We start from the raw sequence: 23,043 nt of genomic DNA, 5'->3' as shown, positions 1-23,043 counted from the left end.
ACAGCTGTGAGAACTGTTTCCGTTAGATACAGTCACCCGGTGTGTTTTCTGTCCTAGCAGCCCAGAAGCACTACAGCAAGCATCCTCTGAAAGAACTCCCAGAAGCCACTGGGGCAGTGCAAGGAAGGGATTAAATGTCAGGTTTCTGGTTTGAGGCTCATTTTTGTTCTGATCAGCTTTTTGTTTTATGGTCTTCAGGCTGACCCGCATATCAGCAGATTGAATCTTGTTAAATTGTTTTCAGTAGCGGGGCATGGTGGCATACACCTTTAATCTCAGCGCTCTGGAGGCAAAGGCAGGTATGTTCGAGACCAGCCTGGTCTACAGAGCAAGTTCCAGAACAGCCAGGGCTACACAAAGAAGCTGTTTTGATAAACAAATAAACAAAAAATTGTCCTCATATATTTAGAAGGCTGCTTGATACCATGTCCATAATGGTAATTGGTTCATATAGTCCCTATGTAGGGCCTATGAACTCCTTAGCCCTGAGCTTTTGGCCAGGTTTACAGTGGGCCTCATATCCAATTAGAAAGCCATTGGTTACTCCCATAACATTCATGCCACTATCACACCCATGAGGTTATCTTGCCAAATCAGTCATTACTAAAGTTAACAAGGTTCACAGCTGGATAAGATTATTGATGGGGTTGGGGATTTAGTTCAGTGGTAAAGTGCTTGACTAGCAAGCACAAGGCCTTGGGTTCAGTCCTCAGCTCCGGTGAGGGGGGACTGTTGATAACTTTCTCTCCTGGTGAGGGACAACTATTGATAACTTGCTCCCTGGCAGCTTACTTAGCACCTCTCAGAACTATGAAGCCAGCCAGCAGGGCAAAAGCTTCCAGAGCAGTGTCAACGTGATGTCTCCAAGCCCTCTGACCAGAGTATGTAATGTCTGCGCAACAGCCTTACTGTCAGGTTCTGCTGGGGAACTAAGAGTGATGGCACTAACCTGCATTGTTTGGGATCCTCTGGGACTCACTCCCGTGACTTATTTTATAACTTAGGGGGAGGTTAAAAAAATTACCACTGTCTGGGGGACCAGCCTCCAGCAGCACAGGGCTTTAATAGGAATCCACAGAGTCGGCGAGGCTAAACGTTTCTATCTGAGGGAGGTTAGGGGAAAAGGCACTCACAAACTCTCTCTGTGGTTTCTTTTCCTTCTTTATTCTCTTTATTCTTTCTCTCTCCTCTCAAGTTGTTTTACAGTTTTATACCCCAACAGAATCTTCCAGGCAGTACATGGTTGCATTCCATTTCTCAAGTGAATGATTGTAGGTAAAAACATGTTTTTCATCTCCCTCACATGATTAAACATTTTACGTATTACAGGTGAAAGACAAATTATCCCAAGAACCCGCGTACATTTATACCCAAGCAACTCGTTATAGATTAACCATGTGGCAAGAAGGGGTTCTTGTCAGGTCTTTTTACTGGCAGGCTGCATTTTGCAGTTACAAAGAAAGGGCCAATGACTTTATTACTTATCTTAAAAGGTAATCTTATAAGGAATCTTAAAGGAATCATAAGTCTCAACTTTCATATATGAAAAAAATCTTTAGGGTGCATACCCACTCATTAAATTTTTTTTTTAATATCAGGAGATTGAGGTCAGAAATGGGTATAAGAAATTAATCATCACATTTAGTCATCGACCAGACCTAGCAGGAGAGTCCGTCAGCCAGTAATAATTGGGCCTCTTTGTTCTTGTTCCCTGACCTTAAAGAATTGCACATTCAACTATGTGACTTTCTAAGACTTTAGATTGTCTTCTTGGGTTTTTCACCTTAAAGTTATTTAACAAAAACATCTTAGTCTAACTTTGTTATTTTCAAAGCTTTGTTTCAGTTGTGATGCACTCGAGATCTGTGAAGGAACACATCTCCCGACATTAAGGTCAAAAGAATTTAAACTGGGCTACTGGGACTCAGTTGTTAGCCATTAACTTGAGCTACAATCCATACGCTCCTTAGGTGAGATTCACAGACTCTGGCTGCAAACATGTCCTTGTGTTTATTTTTATTCATCAAAACTCTGTATAAGCTATCATTGTTATTTTCAAATTATCAGTACAGCTTAGAGAGGGGCCATCATCTTGACAGTTCACAGGTAGAAGTGTTCAGTGGAACAGGATGTTTCTAAGAGCTAAACACATTATATTACAGTCAATGGATTCCTCCCTACATCCACTCACACCGTGCTAGATACCAGAGAGAGAGAGTTGCAGCAAACATGTGAAGGCACAGCAGAAGCAAAAGACATTCCGGGGTCTGCAGTCCTGTGGCCTTGCTGAACAAGATTGGCCAATTGGAAATCAGAGGGTTCCCTTCTGGTGGGCTGACACCTGGAACTTCAATTGCAACTGGCTCCTCCTTTGTCATGGCCAACGGTTAAAAAAAAAAAAAAAAAGAAGAAGAAGAAGAAGAAGAAAAAAAAAGAAAAGGAAAAGAAAAAAAAAAGAAAAAAAATGTTTTCAATTAGGTTCATCAATACCCAATAGTTTGCAGACATTAAGCAATAATTCAGGAATTGTGGTCTCTGATAAATGGAGAGGATAAAGCTGAGATGTTTGAAAAAGAAAAAAGAAAGGGAAGAAGTCAGAAGTCAGGAAGAGTGTGAGATAAGGGAAACAGATTTGATTGGATTAGAATTAAAAGATGAACCGCCAATGGTTGGTTTCTTCATTGTTGGCCCAGGACATAAAGCCCAGAGAAGTTTCCTTCCTTTCACTCACCCGGCATTTCAGAACAATTAATTGGCACTAGGGCATCAAGGAAAATCCAGACTTTCACAGTTTCATGCTAGAGTGGCAAGAAGGCTCTCAAGAGCTTTTATACAGTGGGGATGTGAGAATTAAGGAGTCCATTTAAAAGATTCCCATCAAAAACTTGAGTAGGTAACGATGAAGACCTTTGTAAGTGTGACTTTGGGCCTGCCGTACTGCACAGTGTGTGCTTATTTATAAGACTCTGAGGTGGGGCCGTATGTGACAAGGAGTATGGCTCCCTTGGCTTAGTAGTTTCCCTAGTGTCAGTGCCTTAATATTTTTCAAAAGTTATCTGTGGGGCTGGAAAGGTGGCTCTATGGCTAAAATACTTGTCATGCAAGTGTGAGGATCAGAGTTCAGTTCCCCAGAACCCCCATAAATGCAGGTAGCTATGGTGGCTAGCCTGTAATTCCAGCCTTGGAAGACAGAGACAGGATCTCCAGAGCAAACTGCCTAGGGAGACTAGACTTATCGACAAGCTCCGAGTTTGATTAAGAGACCCTGTCTCAGTGGATAAGGAGGAAGAACAATGAAAGATGATTCCCAGCATCAACGCTGCACACATCCACATGTGTACCCACACACGCAAACATGCCTGTGTACACATGCACATGTGAAGAGGAAACATGTCTGTGTACACATGCACATGTGAAGAGGAAAAGGGGGAAACAGTTAATAAATTGCAGCTAAGAGGTTGAGACAATGAGGGAGAAGAGAATAGCAGACCGTGTCCATGTAGCCAGAAGGAGAAAAGGGTGCCACTCTCTAGAATTACAGGGTTCTCGAGGAGCCACAATCTTCACAATCTAGCTACAGCGAGAAACTTGGACAAATTCTTTCATTTTTCTATTTCTTTATATGGTCAAATACTATTTATCTGCCTTATAATTTCCAACATCTGAAGGTCGAGGATTGGTGATGTTCACAGTGTGGGCCTTTATTGGTGACTTCTCCCCATTTAACCAAGAATAGTGATTTGGATATTTTCTAGTGCTCCCATCTGGAAAGAGCAAGGACAATGATTCCATTCTCCCTGTGTCCTCTGCATCTGAGCTTGCTTGGGATTTAATAGTGACTGTCAGTACCGGTCAGGTTGTTGAGAGACTGTCCTTCAGTGGCCTGTCTTTCATAGCAGTGTGACACCGCTGGTTCAGGTTAGAGGAAAACTCAGTGCATATGCACATAGACACACCAAGAAATGCACATACGTAAATCAGTAATAAAATAAAAATTTAAAATAAACACAGACGTATTGGCACTATAAAAATTAATGAAATCTGTCAAAGACCTAAATGTACAGTTCAAAAGTAAAACTCTGGAGGATAACATGGAAGGAAATATAGGCAAATCTGGGTTAGGTAATGTGTACCTAGATATAACACCAAAAGTATGATCCACGAAAGAAAAGAGTACTGATAAGCTGAACTTAGTTAAAATTAATTTTCTGTTCTTCTGTGAAAGCCTCTTTTAAAAGAATGAATGAGCAAGGCATGTGCTCAGAGAATGACTGCAAACACACCTGTATACAGAGTTTATGTCTAGAGCCGAGAGCACCGGCTGCTCTTCCAGAGGAACCCACATGCCTGCTCACAGCCATCTGTAACTCCAGGGGACTTGGCTTCTTCTGGCCTCTCCAGGCATTGCATGCATGAGTTATATATACATATACATGCAGGCAAAACACAAATACACATAAAATAATGAGCTGTAAAATGGATTTATATACAGAATATACAATAACTCTTAAAAGGCAGAAAGGATAAAGCAATGGATGATTTCCAATTGGACAGATCTCCCCTGCCATGTCTCTAACGACTAAATTAACAGATAAAATGTTAGCAGCTGCAGATAAGCGCAGCACCATCTGTAATTAAAGAAAACAATAGTGAGGGTCCGCTACGTGCCGGTGAGAATGGCTAAAATCCTAGAGTCTGACAATGCCAAAGGCTGGCAAGGTTGTAGAACAGTGGACATTCTCACTGCTGGTGGTAATGCAGAATGACGTGGTCCCATCTGTGAGACCAACTGGAGCATCTCATAAACCAAATATCCATTACTCAGCATAGCAGCCGTGTGCCCAGATATTTGCCCCAATTCACAGAAAAACCTGTTCACAATTATCAAGAGCAGCCTCCTCCATACTTGCCCCAGGCTGAGTGTAGCCACAATGTTCCTCAGCTATGGTACATCCATACAGTGTTAACACAAAGGAAACTGCGGAGTCACAGAAGAACCTTAAAAGCATATTACCAGCACAGATGTCACTAAAAAAGCCTGCCTGTCCATCTAGCTGACATTATGGTAAAAGCACAGTTATAGATGTCTAATAATATGATCATGTTTGTCAGAGCTTGAGGAAAATCGTGAATGTGGAACTAGTCTAATTATCCGATGTGGTCGTGAGATGTAGGACACTATACATCTGCCAAGCCCCAGAGAATTCACAGCAAAGAGGGACCCCTAATGTGCACAGGGCAGAAAACAACCATCAGCAACAGAAAGAAACAAACCACTGACATAGTCAGCAAGTGGGGTAAGGCTCCAGGAAACCTTACCTATGAGCGATGCCCTGAATTCCATTTCTGCAACATTCTTTGGGTACCAGAACGATAGAAACAGAACAGTAAAAACCAGTTGTTGTCAGGTAGAGGGTACAAATGGTTGTTCAGGAACAGCACAAAAGACTGGTGTGGCTGAAGACCATTCTGCTGGGTACGTACCACGGCTCTCGAGCAGTACAAACTGCAGGGGTTAATACTTGTGTTCACACATGAGCACAGCATGGTGGGTGCTCCCAACACCATTGCCCTGCCTGTGATGTGTTAATAGTCCCGAAGACATTCTTGCTGGAGAGCTGGAGAGCATAGCTCAAGGATGAAGAATGCACTAATCCCTCCTGCAGGTTAGACAGCTCACAACCACCTGTAACTCCAGTTCCAGTGAACTCAGTGCCCTCTTCTGGCCTCCACAGGTATCTGCACACGTGGGGTGCACACAGACACATATATGTACACATAAATAAAAACTGAAGTTTTTTTCAAAAAAGATGTTCTCATAGGAAAAAAATTGTGGGTTTTTAAAATTATTCTCTTTAGCTGATATGAATCTACAATTATCTTAAAATCAAAAGTTTAGTTTTTAAATTATCCATATGTTTATATATAGATATGCACACAAATATACTTGTATGTCTTCAGCCCATTTCTATATTTAAGTAATTTAAAATGAAAATAGAAGTTGTTTTTGAAAGCACCTCATCACATGCTCTAACAGGAGCATTGTTCAAGTGTGTCTCCTGAGGCAAACAGGAGACCTGTTGCTCTTAGCCGTGCAGAAATGGCCATCTGCTTTCTTTAGTTAATTTTAGTATTCCTAAATAAAAAGCACACCATTTAAGAGGGTGATGATTTTCGTGGCTATTACTGTAAAAGAATCACAGGCTGGAGAGATGGCTCAGTGGCTGAGTGCTTACTCTCTGTCAGAAGACCAGACTTCAGATCCAAGCACCCCTGCTGGGTGGCTCACAGAGGTCTCTAATTCCAGCTCTAGAGGACCCGATGCTGCCCTGTGGCCCCTGTGGGCACAGGCATATCATATAAAATAAATCTTTCAAAACCAATAAAAAAGAACCAGTAGACTCCAGCATCCAGTATTGAAATCTTAGCTAAATGACACTGCACAGCTCTCTCGTAGACACTTGTCCTAAAATCTTGCAAAATCACAGTGGGCGTGCGCCCTTTGGCCACAGTGCCATTGTTCAGTGCTCAGCTTGCTTGACTGAGTGGGACATTTCCAAGTTGACCCTTAAAAAAAGAAAAAATTACATGGTAGCCCGTGTCTATAACATGTAAACGAGGATCTATATTCATGTCAGTAACTTCTGGGAAATTCCTGTCAAGCAAGTGGATGGTGCAGGAATGTTGTGGAGGTGGGAGGGTGTGGAGTAGGAACAGCTCTTTCATTGATGGCTTCCATTATTGAAAGCTAGAACTTGGCTATTGTTCTTCATATGCCTTCCAGTAAGTTACAATGAGCCTACAAATTCCTACTGAGTAGCCAAATGGAAACGATTCTGTTTATAGAGAAAACACAAAGCTTGCTGCTTCCCCATCATTGAGCAAGCTGGGTACACTTAAGCAGAACTTTTCCACTTAGGTGTCCAGCTCAGAATGACCAGACGTTTTCTTGACATCTAAACAGTTTAGAAACATTTTGTAGGGAAACTATTCTCAGGTCCCTCCAAGCAATCAAGTAAATAGTCTGGTGGGTTTCCATTCTGGAAGTCAGATGTTTGTTTAAGAAACACTAATACAGTCCTCTTGCAGGCCTGTAAAAATTGTAGTCTGAACCAAGGAATTAGTGGAAGTCTGAGGAAATTACGATTGTGGTGTGCGCAGGGGCACGAGAGAGAGAGGGCTGGGGAAGGAAGCAACTTGATGAAAACGTTTACCACCGATCTTCATTTCCTCAGTTTCCCCTTAAAAACAATGCTAGCCATAGTGGAGCTGGGAACATTCTCATTTCCCAGTGAGCATCCAAGGCAAGAGTGAGTACCAGAGCAGGGTTTCCAGAGCCCTGGAGAGGGTGGGACTGACAGGCTGGCAGTGAGAGCTCTGGGGAGACCAAGCAAGAGCATGCCGGGCAGTGAACCTTGTGTCCAAGCAATGGGGCAGAAGCCAGTGAAGAAATAGCTGGGCATGGTGGCATGCACTTTTAATCCAAGCACTCTGGAGGCATGCACAGGTAAATCTCTGTAAGTTCGAGGCCAGTCTGGTCTACATAGCAAGTTCCAGGTGGAGCAAGGGTTCCACAGTAAGACTCTTTCTCAGAAACAAACCACTTCTAGGGTACCCACAAATGAGTGCTTAGCAGACTGAGCATGATCAGTGAGCTTCCACATTAGCCAGCACCTGTATCTGCCTTTCGAAAACTCCATAGACAAGAAATCAGAACATATGAGAAACAGTATCAAAAAATATTCTGACAGCAAGGTTATAACACACAGCTGACACCAACATGAGGGAGGGCCCAGAGAAATGCAAATTAGATTCTGAGCAAAGTGGCAGTAATGTTTGCATTTAATTGGTCCATTAAATTAAAAGAGTAATATTAAAATGCCTTTTAAAAGAAGAGTAGCCATATCAGAGACCAAATATTGTAAGTAATCCAGAAGGAAACAGTAGCGAGGTCAGACACCAATGGTAACGACGTGGACCTGCTGCTGCTCCCTACACTGTCATTGTACCCAGAGATGGCCCTGAGCATCTTAGCTTGTCTCCCCCAGTGAGCCTGTTCAGCATCCCTATGTGCTTGTATTTCCTGTTTAACAGTGGCAGAAAAAACAGGCACGATGTGGCTTCCTCTCAAAACTTTTTCTCTTCTTTTTAATTTAGTGATGAAATAAACCCTACGGTGCTTAGCTAGATGCACAGTCTCCACTGAGTCATAGTTATTGCTGTGGCTAATGTCACGTGGCATGATTTACTCACTGGTTACATGGCCAGTAGAAACTTCCTAGGGAAGAATGCATTACTGGTGATCAGGGTCTGGGCCAGACATTTCAGGTTCTTGGCCCTTCACTCAAAGAATTGAAAATTAGGGCTCTCTCGGGTTTGCTTTAGAAGCAAGAGGACTTTGTTCTTAGCAAAGCAATAGGGCAGGTCATAGAGGGACACTGTTAAGACCGATAGTGGACCACATGAGTGAGGATACTCAAGGTCCCTAATTACTGTTTGAGGCTCCCTTTCTGAGGTTAAGGAGGAAGAGCCAGTTACTAGGATTGGCAGATTTTAGGTTATATAACCATTTTTCCTTATTGCACAATCCTTTTCCATAATGCATTTGCATTGAATTTTAATCTTATGCACACCCTATTATATACAAGAATAAAATGATCAGAAGAAGATTCACCCTAAATGCTCCTAGAGGAAGCAGTTTTGCCTTTCTTTTCTTTTCTTTTCTTTTCTTTTCTTTTCTTTTCTTTTCTTTTCTTTTTTACCCACATCCAAAACCAGTTAGTCAATATCAGTCCATCTATTCTTCATATACAGGTACGCTTGAATACACATCTAAATTGGCCCAGGGATGAGGAAACTTATACTGCTGTTTGGACGGGAGGACTTGTGGGCTAGCACCCTGTGGGCTGCCAGGGGAGTCTGAGGTTGCTGGGTGCATTGTCTGGGAGAAGCTGTGCACGTGTGCACAGCTCATCTATGTCCATCGTAACACAGCTCATCTATGTCAATATAAGAGGCTGCAGGCCTTCTGAGCACTTATGAGTCATACTTTAAAAAAAAATAAATTACCCTTGTTTCAGCTAAGGGAAGGGAGTTTTTCTATCTCTGTGGGTGTTATTGAAGGGGACAAAAGGAGCCATGGCAGGAAAGTAGTACACCTCCAGGGCACACTGCAGGTTACATTTTCTTACTGCAGTTAGTATTTTAGGTGCCCACAAATTACATACAAAAAGGCCAGAAACATCCTTGCAAAATGGAAAAAAATTTAATTATGGTATTTGAAAAATCTTCATTTAAAAGGTAACCTTATCCTAAATAAGCTTTTTCCTTTTCACGTATTTTATTTAAAAAATAACTTTTTATTCTTGAGAATTTCATATATCTATAGAATGAAGCTCCATCCTGGATTTCCTTCCTCCAACTCCTCCATCTTCTCTTCAGTGTGTCACCCTCCAAACTTCATGTCTTCTTTTTTTTATAACCCACTAAGTCTAATTAGCACTGTGTATGCCCTCTTGGGTGTGAAGACCCTGTAGCTGATGACATCACACACTCTGTCTGAAGGACGTAGAGAATCCAGTCTCAAGCTGACTATGAAACTTCCTTCCTGCTGACTGGCTTTCCTCATGTCCTAAGATGCTGTGCAGGCTGCTGGGCTGGAGAAGTCCTCAGTGATCTTACTCGGGGATGGACCCCTCATGGTGCAATGCTAACCTGTTAGACAGGATGCGGCCCCTGGGGCAGTAGTAGCATGACAGTCAGAGCTAGCTCACCATTTCTGCTTAGGCTTGAGACCTGTTCCTCAGGAGGGAAGCGCAGGCTGGCACTGTATTCCTGAGAAGGTCACTGTCTAGGGTAGAGCCTGCTACTGTTGTTTGCTAAATGGCCATGCTGTGAAATTGCCATGTGAGCATTTATGTTGATCCCCATAGACCTGGGCATTCCTCAGCTTTGGTCAGAGAATCTTCTTTTGCAGTGGGTAGTAGTCAATGTACAGATGTGTTACTGGTCCAAGTGCAGTGAGTTTTAGAGCTCAGCCCCAGTAAGTAAGGTTTTATGGTCTGGAATGGCATGTCCATATGCCTTTTCTCTAAAGAGAAAGTGTCCCGGGTGGCACCAGCCTTTCTTCAACACCATGTTGAAGTTTGAAGCAAGTGATACACCCAGAGATGGCCTTTGGCAAAACCTCCCTTGGGAGGGAACCCTTTCTAGTCACTCTGAGAATCAGATCTGCAGGTCTTTGGAGCAGAGTTGGGAGTTTTCCAAACCTGCAGGAACCTGCTGCAGGAAGCCTGGAAAGGACCAGGAGAGAATGTCAACTGCCCTCTGGGGGAGCAGGGTTGGGATGGAACAGGCTGGCTCTGGGATACCCTAAGGAAGCTGGAGTAGCGGATATGATTCCGAGGCTCTGGTGGGAAATGCCAGAGAAGGAAAAAGTAAGGTCCTAGAAATGGATTTGATGGACGAGCTATTCTTTATCATAAACTTCTTAACAGTGATTTTTATGCCTTGATGAGAAAAATCCAAGAGAATCCCTTCAAGAAGACTGATGACTACCCAAGTTTTCTTCCTGTGTAAGCTGGCTATGAATTAGGATATCATGTACATTGGACATGATAAGACAGAAAAAAAATCAGAGTGTTGCCCACATAAGAAACTGGATTATGACCTGCCCCCAGTGGTATCACTTCATTTAATGATACAGAGGAAGAAAATTAACAGCTTTCTATTTAATTCAATAAAACATGTATTTTAAGATGGTTTAATGACCTGGAGATTGCAGTGACATACAGCTCTCAATTGGGTGGTTAATATTTTTCCAGCCTCGGGCTGTTTAAAAGCCCTCTCCAGGGGGTGTCATCTTTTAGTGCTGATTCAGCCATGTCTGGGGTCGCCTGTGTTTGTTCCTGCTGGAAGGTTTGGGAACACGCGATCGATCACTGTGACATTTCCAGTTCTTCCTGCAGCACTTGTTCCCGTGCTTCCTTTCTCCCCAGGAAAGTGACAATATTGGAGGACCCTGATCAGCACATCCACCTGAAAAACCTGTCTCTTCACCAGGCAACAACCGAGGAGGAAGCTTTGAACTTGCTCTTCTTGGGGGACACCAACAGGATGATTGCGGAGGTAATAGCATCTCTCCTCAAATGACTTTTCCAAAATTAGGAGTCATACTAGAATCTGGAGGCTGCAAAGACCTTCAAAACGGTCTTGTTCAAGGTGGGCGGTGGTGGCGCACGCCTTTAATCCCAGCACTCAGGAGGCAGAGGCAGGCGGATCTCTGTGAGTTCGAGGCCAGCCTGGTCTACAAGAGCTAGTTCCAGGACAGGCTCTAAAAAAGCTGCAGAGAAACCCTGTCTCGAAAAACCAGAAAAAGAAAGAAGAAAAAAAAAAAAACGGTCTTGTTCAAATCTCATGTTGCAAACTAGCAAACCCGAATGCACAGAAATGAGATCCTCCCTGGTCACCTGGTGAGGTGGTCAGCTTTAATTGTCAACTTGACACAACCTAGACTCACTTGAGCATTGGCCCCGTGGCTCCAGTGTGTGGCCCAGCCCACCATGGGTGGCCCTGTTCCCTAGGCCGAGCACAAGCAAGCAGAGCGTGTGTGTAGTTGTTTCTCTTTGCTCTTGACTTTGAAGTGTGACTTCCCCACAGTGATGGATGTGACCTGTGATTGTGAGCAAAGCAAACCCTCCCTGCCCAGTTGCTCTTTGTCAGGATCCCCCACCCCACTTCTACTCTTGAAGTGCCAGCTCTTTATTTAGATAGGAAGCTGAAACATACACTACGTTTAAAGATTTCTTTTTTTTTTTTTTTTTTTGCTATAATATTGTGTTCCCTCCCTCCCACAAGAACAGCAATCTTTTCAAGGCCAAGTGAGCCTGGGCAGACAGCTAGACCTTGTTGTTCCCAGTCCACTGCTCTCTGCTTTGCCACATGGTCTGTCTTTTCACTTTTCTACTTTTAAATTTAATACAGACTGTTTTGCTTCTAATCAGTGACAACTCATAAAACATCTTAATTATAAGATGCATAATTTTTGAAATCGAAAACCATAAGGTACAGTTCACTTTTCCTGCTCTCAGATTGTCGGTCTGGTGGCATGTGTTTATGTCCCCACGTGTTTTCATTTAGTTTGTGAGTTAATATTTGTAAAACACTCAGAAAAGCCCATGGAACACAGAAAGTTGTATGTCATACGTCCCAGGGCCATGTTTCAGACATGCTTATACTCAAAAGCATCCTTTGGTTATCAATTTAATCAGGTTTCTTTGTTTTGTCTGAGACTTCTAGGCAACAGCCAGGATTGACCCAAACCTTAACTAGTTCCTGTCCGGGGTTGAGGATCACGAGACTCCATGCAGTCACACCTCACTGAAAGGACATGAATGGTGACAGTGGTGGAGGTGCAGTTGGCCATGTGGGAACAAGTCTCTTATGGGTGCTTACAGCTATCATAGTGGCTCTCTTCTTCATTTTTATAAAAGAATATTGTATATGTATGGCTCTTTTGCCCACATGTATGTCTGTGCACCTTGTTCATACCTGATGCCCAGAGAAGCCAGGTTCCCTGGAACTGGAGTTACAGATGGTTGTGAGCTGTCCTGTGGGTGCTGGAAGTCAAACCTGGGCCCTCTAGAGAAACAGCCAATGCTCTTAACCGCTGAGCCATCTCTCCAGCCCTGGGACTTTCTCTTAAACCATTCTTTCAGACTTCCATGGTTCATATTATTGCTGATGGCAAGCGGAAGGTGGGAAGCACATAGTCATAGAAAGTCTCTGCTGAATGGTATGTTTTTGGTTGGATGTCCTACCCTGGGAATGCACTCTCCTTAGACCTAAAAGTAATAAACCCAGATTCAGACCCTGAAAGCATGCTGTTGACATCTTATTACCACTAGTAATGGGCACATAGTTTTGTTAGCGTTTCTTCTACTAATTTTTCAAGTGTGTATATGTGGTGTGCATGTGCATATGTTGACATGTGTGTCTGTACATGCAGGTGGAGGCCAGAAGTTGATAATAGGTCTCTTCCTCGATTATTCTTCTGCCTTATGTATTGAGGCAGGAGCTCTCGCCTGAAGCCAGAGCTTACCAATTTGTCTTGTTTGGATAAGTAGCTTGATTCAGAGGTCCCTAGCTCCACCTTCTGAGTGCTCCGAGTATAGGCAGGCTGTCCATACCTGCCCAACATTTTTGTGGGTATTGGGGATCTGAATTCTACCCCTCACACTTGTGAGACAAGCACTTTATACATTGTCTTGGTTCCTTTTCTATCAGAATGGCAAAGCACCAATGCAACTTATAAAAGAAAGCTTTTCATTTGGACTCATGGTTTCAGAGGGTTAGAACCCATGACCATCATGGTGGGGGCATGGTACAGGCATGGCACTGGAGCAGTTAGCTGAGAGCTCTCATCTTGAGACATGGAGAGAGAGAGACTTAACTGGGAATGGCATCAGCTCTTTAAACCCCTGAGCCCAACCCTAGGTACAAATCTCCTCCAACAAGGCCACACCTCCAAATCCTTCACAAACAGTTCCACCAACTGGTGACTAAGCATTCAAATCTATGAGCCATTTTCATCCAAACAAACACACACTCTGAGCCATCTCTCCAGCCAGTTGTTTTCTAACTGGGTTGTTTTAAATACACTGACCACCTTACGTGGCCTGATTATGCCACATGCATGTAAGGACTTCAGAATTGTTTCCTTAGTTGGACAGAAGTTCACATGGGCTTTCATTTCATGTCTCATTCTGGTTTCTGTGTCGTGCTTATGTTCAGTGCTTCTCCCATAAGGCCATCTGGAATACTCTTATTGTTTCCAGTAGTTGAAGGTTATGGACTAAAGACAGATTAAAAATGAGCGTACGTAAATGAGGAAAGTCTAAGGAGGAATCTGATTGTCTCCGTGCACAGGTTTAATAAGAGCAAGCCAAGAGATGTAGAATGCTGAAGGGTTTGTGGGAAAGAGAAGCACTTTTGAATGCTGTGTTGAGACAAGCAGGCAAACCCAGCACTGATGCCAGCCTTCCTCTAGGGTGCCTCTTTGCTTATGGCATTGCCCTGTCTTCAGTGGGTTTTGAGAAAGTTCTGATCCTCTTTCACCACATTCTCTGGGACTTTGAGTGTTTGTCCATTTGTTACTTTTGAGTTTGCATTATATTTAGCTCTCTGTGGGTCTGGGGAGGGGCTCAGTAGAGACAGCAGTTGCCATGCAAGTGTGAGGACAGCAGTTCAGATCCCAAGAACCTAAGGAAGAGCCAGCCAAGTATGAAGGCTGACCATAATCCCAGCCAGGTATGAAGGCTGACCATAATCCCAGCCAGTGCTCAGGAGGTGGAGGCAGGATCCCCAGAGCAAGCTGTCGAGATTCAGCAGCTGGAACTGGGGACTGATGAGCAGGGGTCTAGTAAGGAATACTGCTGTAGTAAATAAAGTGGAGAGTGATCGAGGGGTGCTCTTGGTATCAGCTTTGGGCTTCAACACACACACACACACACACACACACACACACACACACTACAGTACCATACCATATCATACACACCATACATACACAGACACTATGTAAACACACATATACCATATATACATTATACACATACCATACATACATACACACACACACACACACACACACACACACACAAACACACACACACGAGTTTTAGTTGACTCTACAGAATTTTAAACCATTTTGAAAAGTATCAAGGAATGCCCTTTGTGAAATGTACCTGCCAGGTTTTTCACCTCACAGACTCACAAGTCTGTCCTATTGCCTGATGGGGATTTATCTACTAATAATCTCATAAAGGCTGGAAACCCAAAGCCCTCCAGTTCTGCTGTTCATACATTAATATGTGTTCAGTGTGCTCAGTTTTCCTGTGTTTGCCTTTCTTTCTGCCCTTTGGTAAAATCAATGCTCATAGTCATGTCCTTCAGTAGACTTGTCATGCAAAGTAGACACTCTGCACACATTTTTAAAAACTACATTACTTATTCACGTATTCATTTATGTATGTGTATTTGTACATGTGCATGCACATGCCAAAGCACACATGTGTGCCAGAGGACACCATGTGGGTCCTGGGAATCAAACTCAGGTCCTTGGTGTTGGCAGCAACCTCCTTTACCCACTGAGCCATCTCCCTTGCCCTCCATGTGTTGTTTCTAGTTCTTAATTTAGTGGGGGAAGCAGGGCTTGAAGGAGTTCTGTGCCTTGCCAAAGCTCACACAGCTTAGTGCGTGGCGGTGAGGCTCTGCCTTCACCCCCTGGTTCAGAAGCTTATGTCCCTTCATGCCACGCTATCACATCGACATCTGTCAGCTATTTCAAGTATGGATGTACTTCTGGGTTATCTGAAAAGTATTCCAAATATTTAGCATTTTTGTTTATCTCTTGAATTCAATGAGAGCGACCACTTACACATAAAACTGTAAATGAAGACTGGCGGCTCCTGGAAATTCCTTATTATTCAGTCTGTCAAGTCTGTCATGGATCACAGGCTAGCTGTCAGAATGTAATCTGTCAGCACAGTACGAGCTTCCCATGATAAAAAGAATGCACTAATCATTTCTTAAAAAATTTTTCCAGTTTCCTTTTACACAGACATCTTTAGGAGTTGCCATGGGAACTAGAAAACATTTGCTAAACAAAGCCTGATATGTAGGATCCACGGTGGAGTGTGCTTTCCTTCCATGGCCAGCCTCTTACAGAGAAGTTAGTAAAACTACTTCATGTTTATCCAGAAGCCTTAACTTCCGCAATCCTACCACTGCTTTGAATAATACTTGATTGTGTCCTGAGGGCAATTTTTTTCCAGTTGAGTGGCTGAGCCAGAGTGTGAATATTGTAAAAACTGAACTGTGAGCGACCCTGCCCCAGGCCCCCCATAACTGGTGTGACTTGATATAGCTCTACTCTCATACATGAGCCGTTCCTGTCAGTTAGTCAAATGTGATTGGAGGAGGCATGTTTGTCATGCTTGTCAGCCCATCCACTTCCCTCCAAGTCCCCTGGCGTGTTCCTGGACCAGCCCGACCTCTAGCATTCTACCCACACAAGGTGGAGTGTCAGCCTGGACCAGAACATCCCAGAGGACTTACAGGCTACAGTTTCAGGCTTGGTGGACTTGAACTTCACTAAGGTGAGCAGTGTGGACTAACTAAGGAAGTCAGGCAAGTTACGTGAGACAATGTGATTGCTAATCTTGGTTGCCAGCCTGACTGTAACTGGAAGGAACTTTAATCCAGAAATAGAAGGCACACTTGTGATCTGGATCTTGAGGCAAGAAGACACAGGCCTTTAATCCAGACCTGGAGGTTGGAAGGTATTCCTTTAATCTGGGACATGCCTTCTGCTAGCACAGAATGGAAGAAGGAACGGTTTGTCCTTCACCTACTTGCCCTCGCCTTGCCAGCACATCCATTGCTTCACTGGCATTGGAGCCTACTCCTTTGAGATTCCAGCATACACAGAACACCCAGCCTCGTGGGACAAAGCAACTATTTGATTCTTGAACTTTCACAACTAGCTATTGTTAGACTCTAAGTCATTTCGGTAAATTCCTATGGGAATAAATTCTCTCTCCCCAACCCCTGACTAATACAGATTTTGGTACCAGAAGTTGATATCAGGACTGTGGTATTGCTGTGTTCATTTGGGGAGATTTGGACTTTGATACTTTGGGTTAGGAGAGCAGTGGAATACCTTCAGTACTGCTTGATGAGCCATACTAGTAGGAGCATGGAAGCTGAGTTGTTTGAATTGTTGGGGGCTCACTCAAGAGGTTTCAGAGAAGAAGAATTTTAGTATGTTGCCTAGAGATCATTCTTGTGATATTTTGGTAAAGAATGTGGCTTCTTTTTGCTCTTGTCCAAATAGTCTGCCTGAGGCTAAAGTAAAAAGTTTTAGATTAATTCCATTGGTAGAAGAAATCTCAAAACAGCCCAGTATAGATTCTGTTGTGTGGATATTAGTGATAACTCTGATGAAGATTTATAATGAAAAGGAGCAAGCTGTGCAGGGTAAACTACAAAAAGTAAATTTTGAGAAGCAAAAGAATACTAGGAAGTAGGATGGAGCTAAATCCTGAGTTCAAGGAAATAAACAGATTAAGAAATGGAATTAAAGGGAGTGGTGACCTCAGAGCAAGGTCCCACCTAGCTAAATTTCTAACTTGTGGAAAGCTTAGAGGCAGGTGTGGTGGGGCACATCTTTAATCCCAGCACTGGGAAGGCAGAGACTGGCAGATATCTGAGTTTGAAGCCAACCTTGTCTATAGAACAAGTTTTAGGACAGCCAGTCCTAGGCAGTGAAAGACATAAAGCTGGTGAAGATGTAATTGACCGAGAGTGCCATGTTCCACACCAGGAAGCAACAGAACTTGACAGCTTTGGCCACGTCATTCTGGGTTTAGAGAAAGGAGTTACGGAATAAAGCCACTGAGGCCAGACATTGTCAGGGGTGTCCCTAAATGGAGGCCTAGTAGAAAGGCCATTGCGTGAAGTTGTGAAGTTGAAGCTGGATTACCTTGGAGAACCCAGTATGTTAGAGATGCAGTCATGGGACACCTGCCGAGGAGAGCGGCTGTCGGGCAGTGGAGACAGACCGAGAGAGAAGTGTGTTTCAGCAAAACTAAGCAGAACTGGAGCTCTGAAGAGCATTTTGAGATCAGACATGGAGATGCAGAGTTTGGAGTTTGCCCAGCTGGTTTTTAGTCTTGCTTTGGTCCACTATTTCCCTTCCCCATGTTTTGGAATGGTAATATATATCCTGTGACATTATATGTTAGAAGTATGTCATCTGCTTTTTGATTTTGAATTTTTTACAGGGGATTACAGTAAATACATTTCATGAATCTCAGAAGAGACTTTGAACTTTGAACTTTAAAACATTGTTGAGACAGTGATAGACTATGGGGACTTCTGAAGTTGGACTGAAAGCATTTTGCATTATTATGCTTATGGGGCCAGGGAGTGGAATGTGGCAGTCTGAATGTAATTGGCCCCCATAATCTCATAAGGAGTAGCACTATTAAGAGGTGTGGCTTTGTTGGAGGAAGTGTGTCATTGTGGGCTGTGCAGTTTCCTGTGCTCAGGATACTGCCCATGTTTCAGTGGACTTCCTGTTGCCTGCAAGATGTAGGACTCTCAACTCCTCCATCACCACAGATGCCTTCATGCTTCCACGCATCCCACGATGATGATAATACACTGAGCCTTTGAAACTGTACATGAGCTCCCTCAATTAAATGTTTTCTTTATAAAAGTTGCCGTCGTCATGGTGTCTCTTCACAACAGTAGAAAACCCCAGCTGCGACAGACGAGAATTATGTGAGCAGCCCATGCATCTGTGCAATACAACAGAGTTCGAAAGGCCTGCTAGTTGGCTGGAAAGGAAGAAAAGCCTGTTGCAATTTGAATTTTTGATCTTTTTTATAAAATGTTTTATTTTGTACGTATGTGGACATGATATGTACAAGTCAGAGGACAGCCAGCAAAGTTATTCTCTCCTTCCATTTGTGGGTCCTGGGTACTGACCTCTCCTCCTTAGGCTTGGTGGCAAGTTCCTTACCCATCAAGCCATCTCACCCTGCCCCCCACTCCACCCCTGCAGTGAAGAAAATTTGTTGAACTTCAAGAGGACCCAGTTTCAGATTACAGTATCCATGTCAGACAACTCACAACTGCCTCTAGCTCCAGCTGCACACACACACACACACACACAGAGAGAGAGAGAGAGAGAGAGAGAGAGAGAGAGAGAGAGAGAGAGAGAGAGAGAGAGAGAGAGAAATTTTAAAATAAATATTTTTAAATAAATAAATAAATAAGGTTGATCCCCAGTCACCTATTTGTCCCAATTTGGCATAGAGCATGAGGAGAGCCAACCATCAGGAAGTTAGAACAGTTTATAATTACATTTATTTGTATGATGCCTCATGGGTGCTGTGTGAGATAGAGTGATTACATCACCTAACTAATGTATCAGTCATTTTTATCTCTTTGGATGGAATGTGCTTGCGGCTGGGCACCATGGCTGATGCCCTGACATCAGGGGTGGAAAGTGCCACCCTCAGGTCACATCACCACTGTTGTCTTCTGAATACGGGTCCTTGGTGATCTATGAAAGTTGATAACTCATAAACACATTCACTGTCGGCCACCCCATCAGCCAGCTTCCTGTGCCTTATGCCATCCCTCTTCACAGAATGAAGTTCCCACAACTTGTCCTCAGAGAGGGACCTTTGGGACTTACCACATCCTCATGCTTGTTGGCCTCATGAGTAAACATCTTCTCTTGCAAATGCTTAATGCTTTAGGGGTTGGCATTATTGTGTAGAAGGCAAATAAGCTGGATCCAGAAACAGCTGTGCCTGTTGGTGAACACACGTCAGACAGATTCCAACACTTTTTAAATCTGTGAGCTCCAGACATTTTGGAAGAGCCTACTTTCCAAATATCTAGTCTACCAGAAAAGTTTATGGGGCTGCATAAATTATTTTCCCAAGAGCTACTAAATAAAGTCTTTATACCTAACTCTTTGCTTGAAATAAAATCCCCGATTTATGTGAGTATGTAGCTGTGCTTTGGAGCTCCCAGACCTCTAGAGTGAGCTGTGTGACCCGGGGAAGTGCGGAGGTGCTTGGGAGAGTGTGTGGAGTGGGTTGATTGGGTTTATGCCAAAGTTATGGGAGCGGCTACCTCTGGATCTGCCATACAAGAGCTCCAGGGTAGCACAGGAAGAACAGAGTGGATTCACTGTGTGGCTGTGCTCATTAACACCTTGTGGAAGCCCAGAACCCCTTGTGCGGCATGTGAATCAAATAAGAGGATTTTAATTACAACTGGACCATTAGAGGGTTGGTAACACAGCCTTGCAAGAACCCGTGTGAAAGACACGTTAGCTGTATGGAATTAGCAAGCTTCATGGTTTGAGAGTCCAGGCAGAACAAAATAGACAGCAGGAGATATGTATTCCAACCCTGATCTTCCTACAGTCAGAATCGCATCCTGTGACTCTTGGTTCCTAAGAGGCAGCTGTAAGTCTTGGCAAAAGATGCATCGGTGATTCTGCTCTTATCTGATCTGTTATGTGCACATACTGGATAAAAGCCAAAGAAAACTGTGATTTTGTGTGCTCAGTGTGTGCCAGACATTTCCTTCTCAGATTTTATATATGACCTGTATTAGAAAGAAATACGCAATGCAATTGAATAGTGTTTTAAAACTACTTAGTGTGTTTTGAAATTATATATATATATATGTGTGTGAGTCTGTGCATAGTCTTGTACATGTGAGTTCGGTGCCCATGGAGGCCAGCAGAAGGTGTTGGATTCCCCTGAACTGGAGTTACGGGCTGCCGCATGTGGATGCTGGGAATCAAAGGCTGCTTTTCTTTTCAGCTGTAAGTGCTCTTAATTGCTGAGCCATCTCTCTAGGTTTGACCGATAGTGTAATTTGAATTCTGCTCTGATCTAGCCTAAGCCCAGTGGTGTTACATGAAGTGCACACTGAGCCCTGCAGTGTCCATTAAAATAAGCCAAGCGGCATAGTGCAGGCACCCTCACTGTTCCAGGATCCAGTCTTCTAGACAGAGAGATGGAGTACCAGGATTTGCTCTGATCTTTAAAATTAACCTAGTGGAAGGTAGTCGGTTTTACACTCTTCCCTGTTACTGAAACTTGCTAACAATAACAAAAAAGGAAAAACAGAAAGGGAGAAAGCCATTTTCAGTGAACCAAGGCAACAGCTATACCCTTAAGCTCCAAGAGACCTGCCAAAGCCTATGAAACTTGAATTATGGTGAGCAAGGGTGCTAAGCGCCAACACATGTATCTTTCAGCCTCAGGCAGGATAGAGTTTCTCCTGAAGAAAGGGCCACAATTCTCCAGCACAAATCTGATGATCTTCTGGTTAGGGTGATGAGGTCTAGAGGGAAGGGGAGTCTGGACAAATAAGACAGTTATTCACTTGGCCTGATGGAAGGTGGGGGCTAACAGAAACTTTCAGTGCAGGCCATCTGAAGGTCAGTGGTCTAGGTCATGCCAAAGTAGAAGTCTTTGGTGAGTGGGGTTCGGAAAGACAGTGATTTAAAGGGCTTCAAATGAGCTGTTTCCGACTCATTACTGCAGACTCTTGGCAGAGTCTGCACTAGTGAGGTTAAGGACGTAACAGTACAGTGTAGATTAATGCACTCAACACATAATCCTAGCATGGCTCTTTCCTTCTTCAGCCATGAATAAAGAGAAAGGAAACAGCCTGAGACTTAGGCATGTGTTGTGAAGTTGGGGTTGGTGTCTTCATTGGAAAGCTGATTCCATGAAAGAACTCGGGGTGTGTTTGTCATCTCAAGTACATCCACTGCATTCAATCTTTATTTCACAATAAATAACTCAAATTTATTAAGGAGTTGAAAGAAAATAATTGTAAGACCTAGTTAGGAAACTGGGACTCGGGAGAAAGTGAAAGAAATAACATTAAACAGATGAATGTGTCACTGAGGAGAAGAAAAGAGGAGAAGAGGCGGGAGAGCAGGAGGGAGAGCAGGAGAGAGAGCAGGAGGGAGAGGAGGAAGGAGAGCAGGAGGGAGAGGAGGAGGGGAGGAGGAGGGAGACGAGGAGGGAGAGGAGGAGGGAGAGGAGGAGGGAGAGCAGGAGGGGGAGGAGGAGGGAGAACAAGAGGGATAGGAGAAGGGAGAGGAGAGAGATGAGGAGGGAGAGCAGGAGGGAGAGCAGGAGGGAGAGGAGGAGGGGGAGGAGGAGGGAGAGCAGGAGAGAAAAGAGGAGGAAGAGCAGGAAGAAGAGGAAGAAGGAGAAGAGGAGGGAGAGGCACTTGAACACCACCAAACTTAGTACTTGAGTGCCGGGTACCCAGCACACAGCTGCTTCTGAGCTGGGGAGACTGGTCTGTCAGCATGAGGAGGAAGCCTTTGTGACTTGAAGATCTGAAATTATGGGGCAATTTATTAACTCACCCTGACAGCACTACTCGGTGTATGTTCATGGATATAATGAGCATGCATCATCTTCACAAATAACAACTCATTATCTCCTCGTAAGATTCAAATGTAGCATGGCCTTTTAGTAAGACAACAGTGCTTATTGGTGTTCTGAATGTCATCAGTGTTCCTGAGAGGATTCCAAGCAATTCACAGCTTTAAAACACAAATCCATCTGAACAACAATCACAGAAAAAGGACTTTTCAGAAAGTAAACCGAGCGCAAAGCAGAAAGATGATGTGGTAGGTAATTGGGCTGGGTTAATTACTGCCATTGAAGACAAACACAGCTCCGCTTCTTCAGGCGGACTATCAACACCAAGGGGCATATTTGGACATCTGGGGTTCTATATATTTTTGTTCAGAGAGCATGCTTTCCAGGGCAGTGAAGTGTAGGGAGAACGTGTGGGTAATGCTTTGAAGTCTGTGTCACAAGAAGGGTCGTGCCTTGCCTGTAACTTTGAAAAATAACACGAAAACATTAATTCTGCTCATCAGTCCTGTTGCGATGTCTGAGAGCTTCTTAGCCCTGGCTGCAGGGCCTTCAAGGAGGGGCGTTTGTTTACAAAGAGCATGGGAAGTCTGGGAAGCCTGAGTGGATGGTGGTGCAACCCAGCAACAGCCAGCTGAGGAACCACTCAGCAGGTGGACAGCACCAGACAGAGACCATGGCAGAAGATATGCAGTCAGAAGCGGGGCAGTACCAGGGCATTCCTCTGTTTGCTGTCCCTGTCGGATGCCGGATCTGAGGGCGCCTATAGACCACTGTCTTTAGAGTGTAGCTTCTCAGTGATGCAGGGGAAGGGAAGATGTGAGTGACATACAGAGCTCTAGCTAGCCTTTGCCTTGCTGTCTGGTTTTTTGAGGAACTGAGATGTAGCCTTCACACATTGCTTATGGCTCATCAAGAATTCAGGAAACTGGTCAAGGTAGCCTCTTACCACACAGAAACAATAGTTGTCTGAGCTCGACCTGGGTCTGTCCCTTGCAGTGTGTTTGAGATGAGAGTCCTCTTAGGGGCTTTCTGTGTCACC

At 43.9% G+C, this 23,043-nt stretch overlaps 1 protein-coding gene across 1 annotated transcript in view; it reads left to right on the top strand.

Moving 5' to 3' along the window:
• The window catches only part of Kif6 (kinesin family member 6), a 301,138-nt gene that overhangs the window by 72,477 nt on the left and 205,618 nt on the right, over positions 1-23,043 (top strand). The window contains exon 6 of the mRNA XM_038343786.2: positions 10,998-11,127. Within this exon, the coding sequence (XP_038199714.2) occupies positions 10,998-11,127 (130 nt within the window). The remainder of the gene's footprint in view (positions 1-10,997; positions 11,128-23,043) is intronic.

The sequence above is a fragment of the Arvicola amphibius genome, chromosome 9, assembly GCF_903992535.2.
Source record: "Arvicola amphibius chromosome 9, mArvAmp1.2, whole genome shotgun sequence".
NCBI classification, from domain to species: domain Eukaryota; kingdom Metazoa; phylum Chordata; class Mammalia; order Rodentia; family Cricetidae; genus Arvicola; species Arvicola amphibius.
The sequence above is the reverse complement of the archived record's forward strand: the minus strand, read 5'-3'. Positions and strand labels throughout refer to the sequence as shown.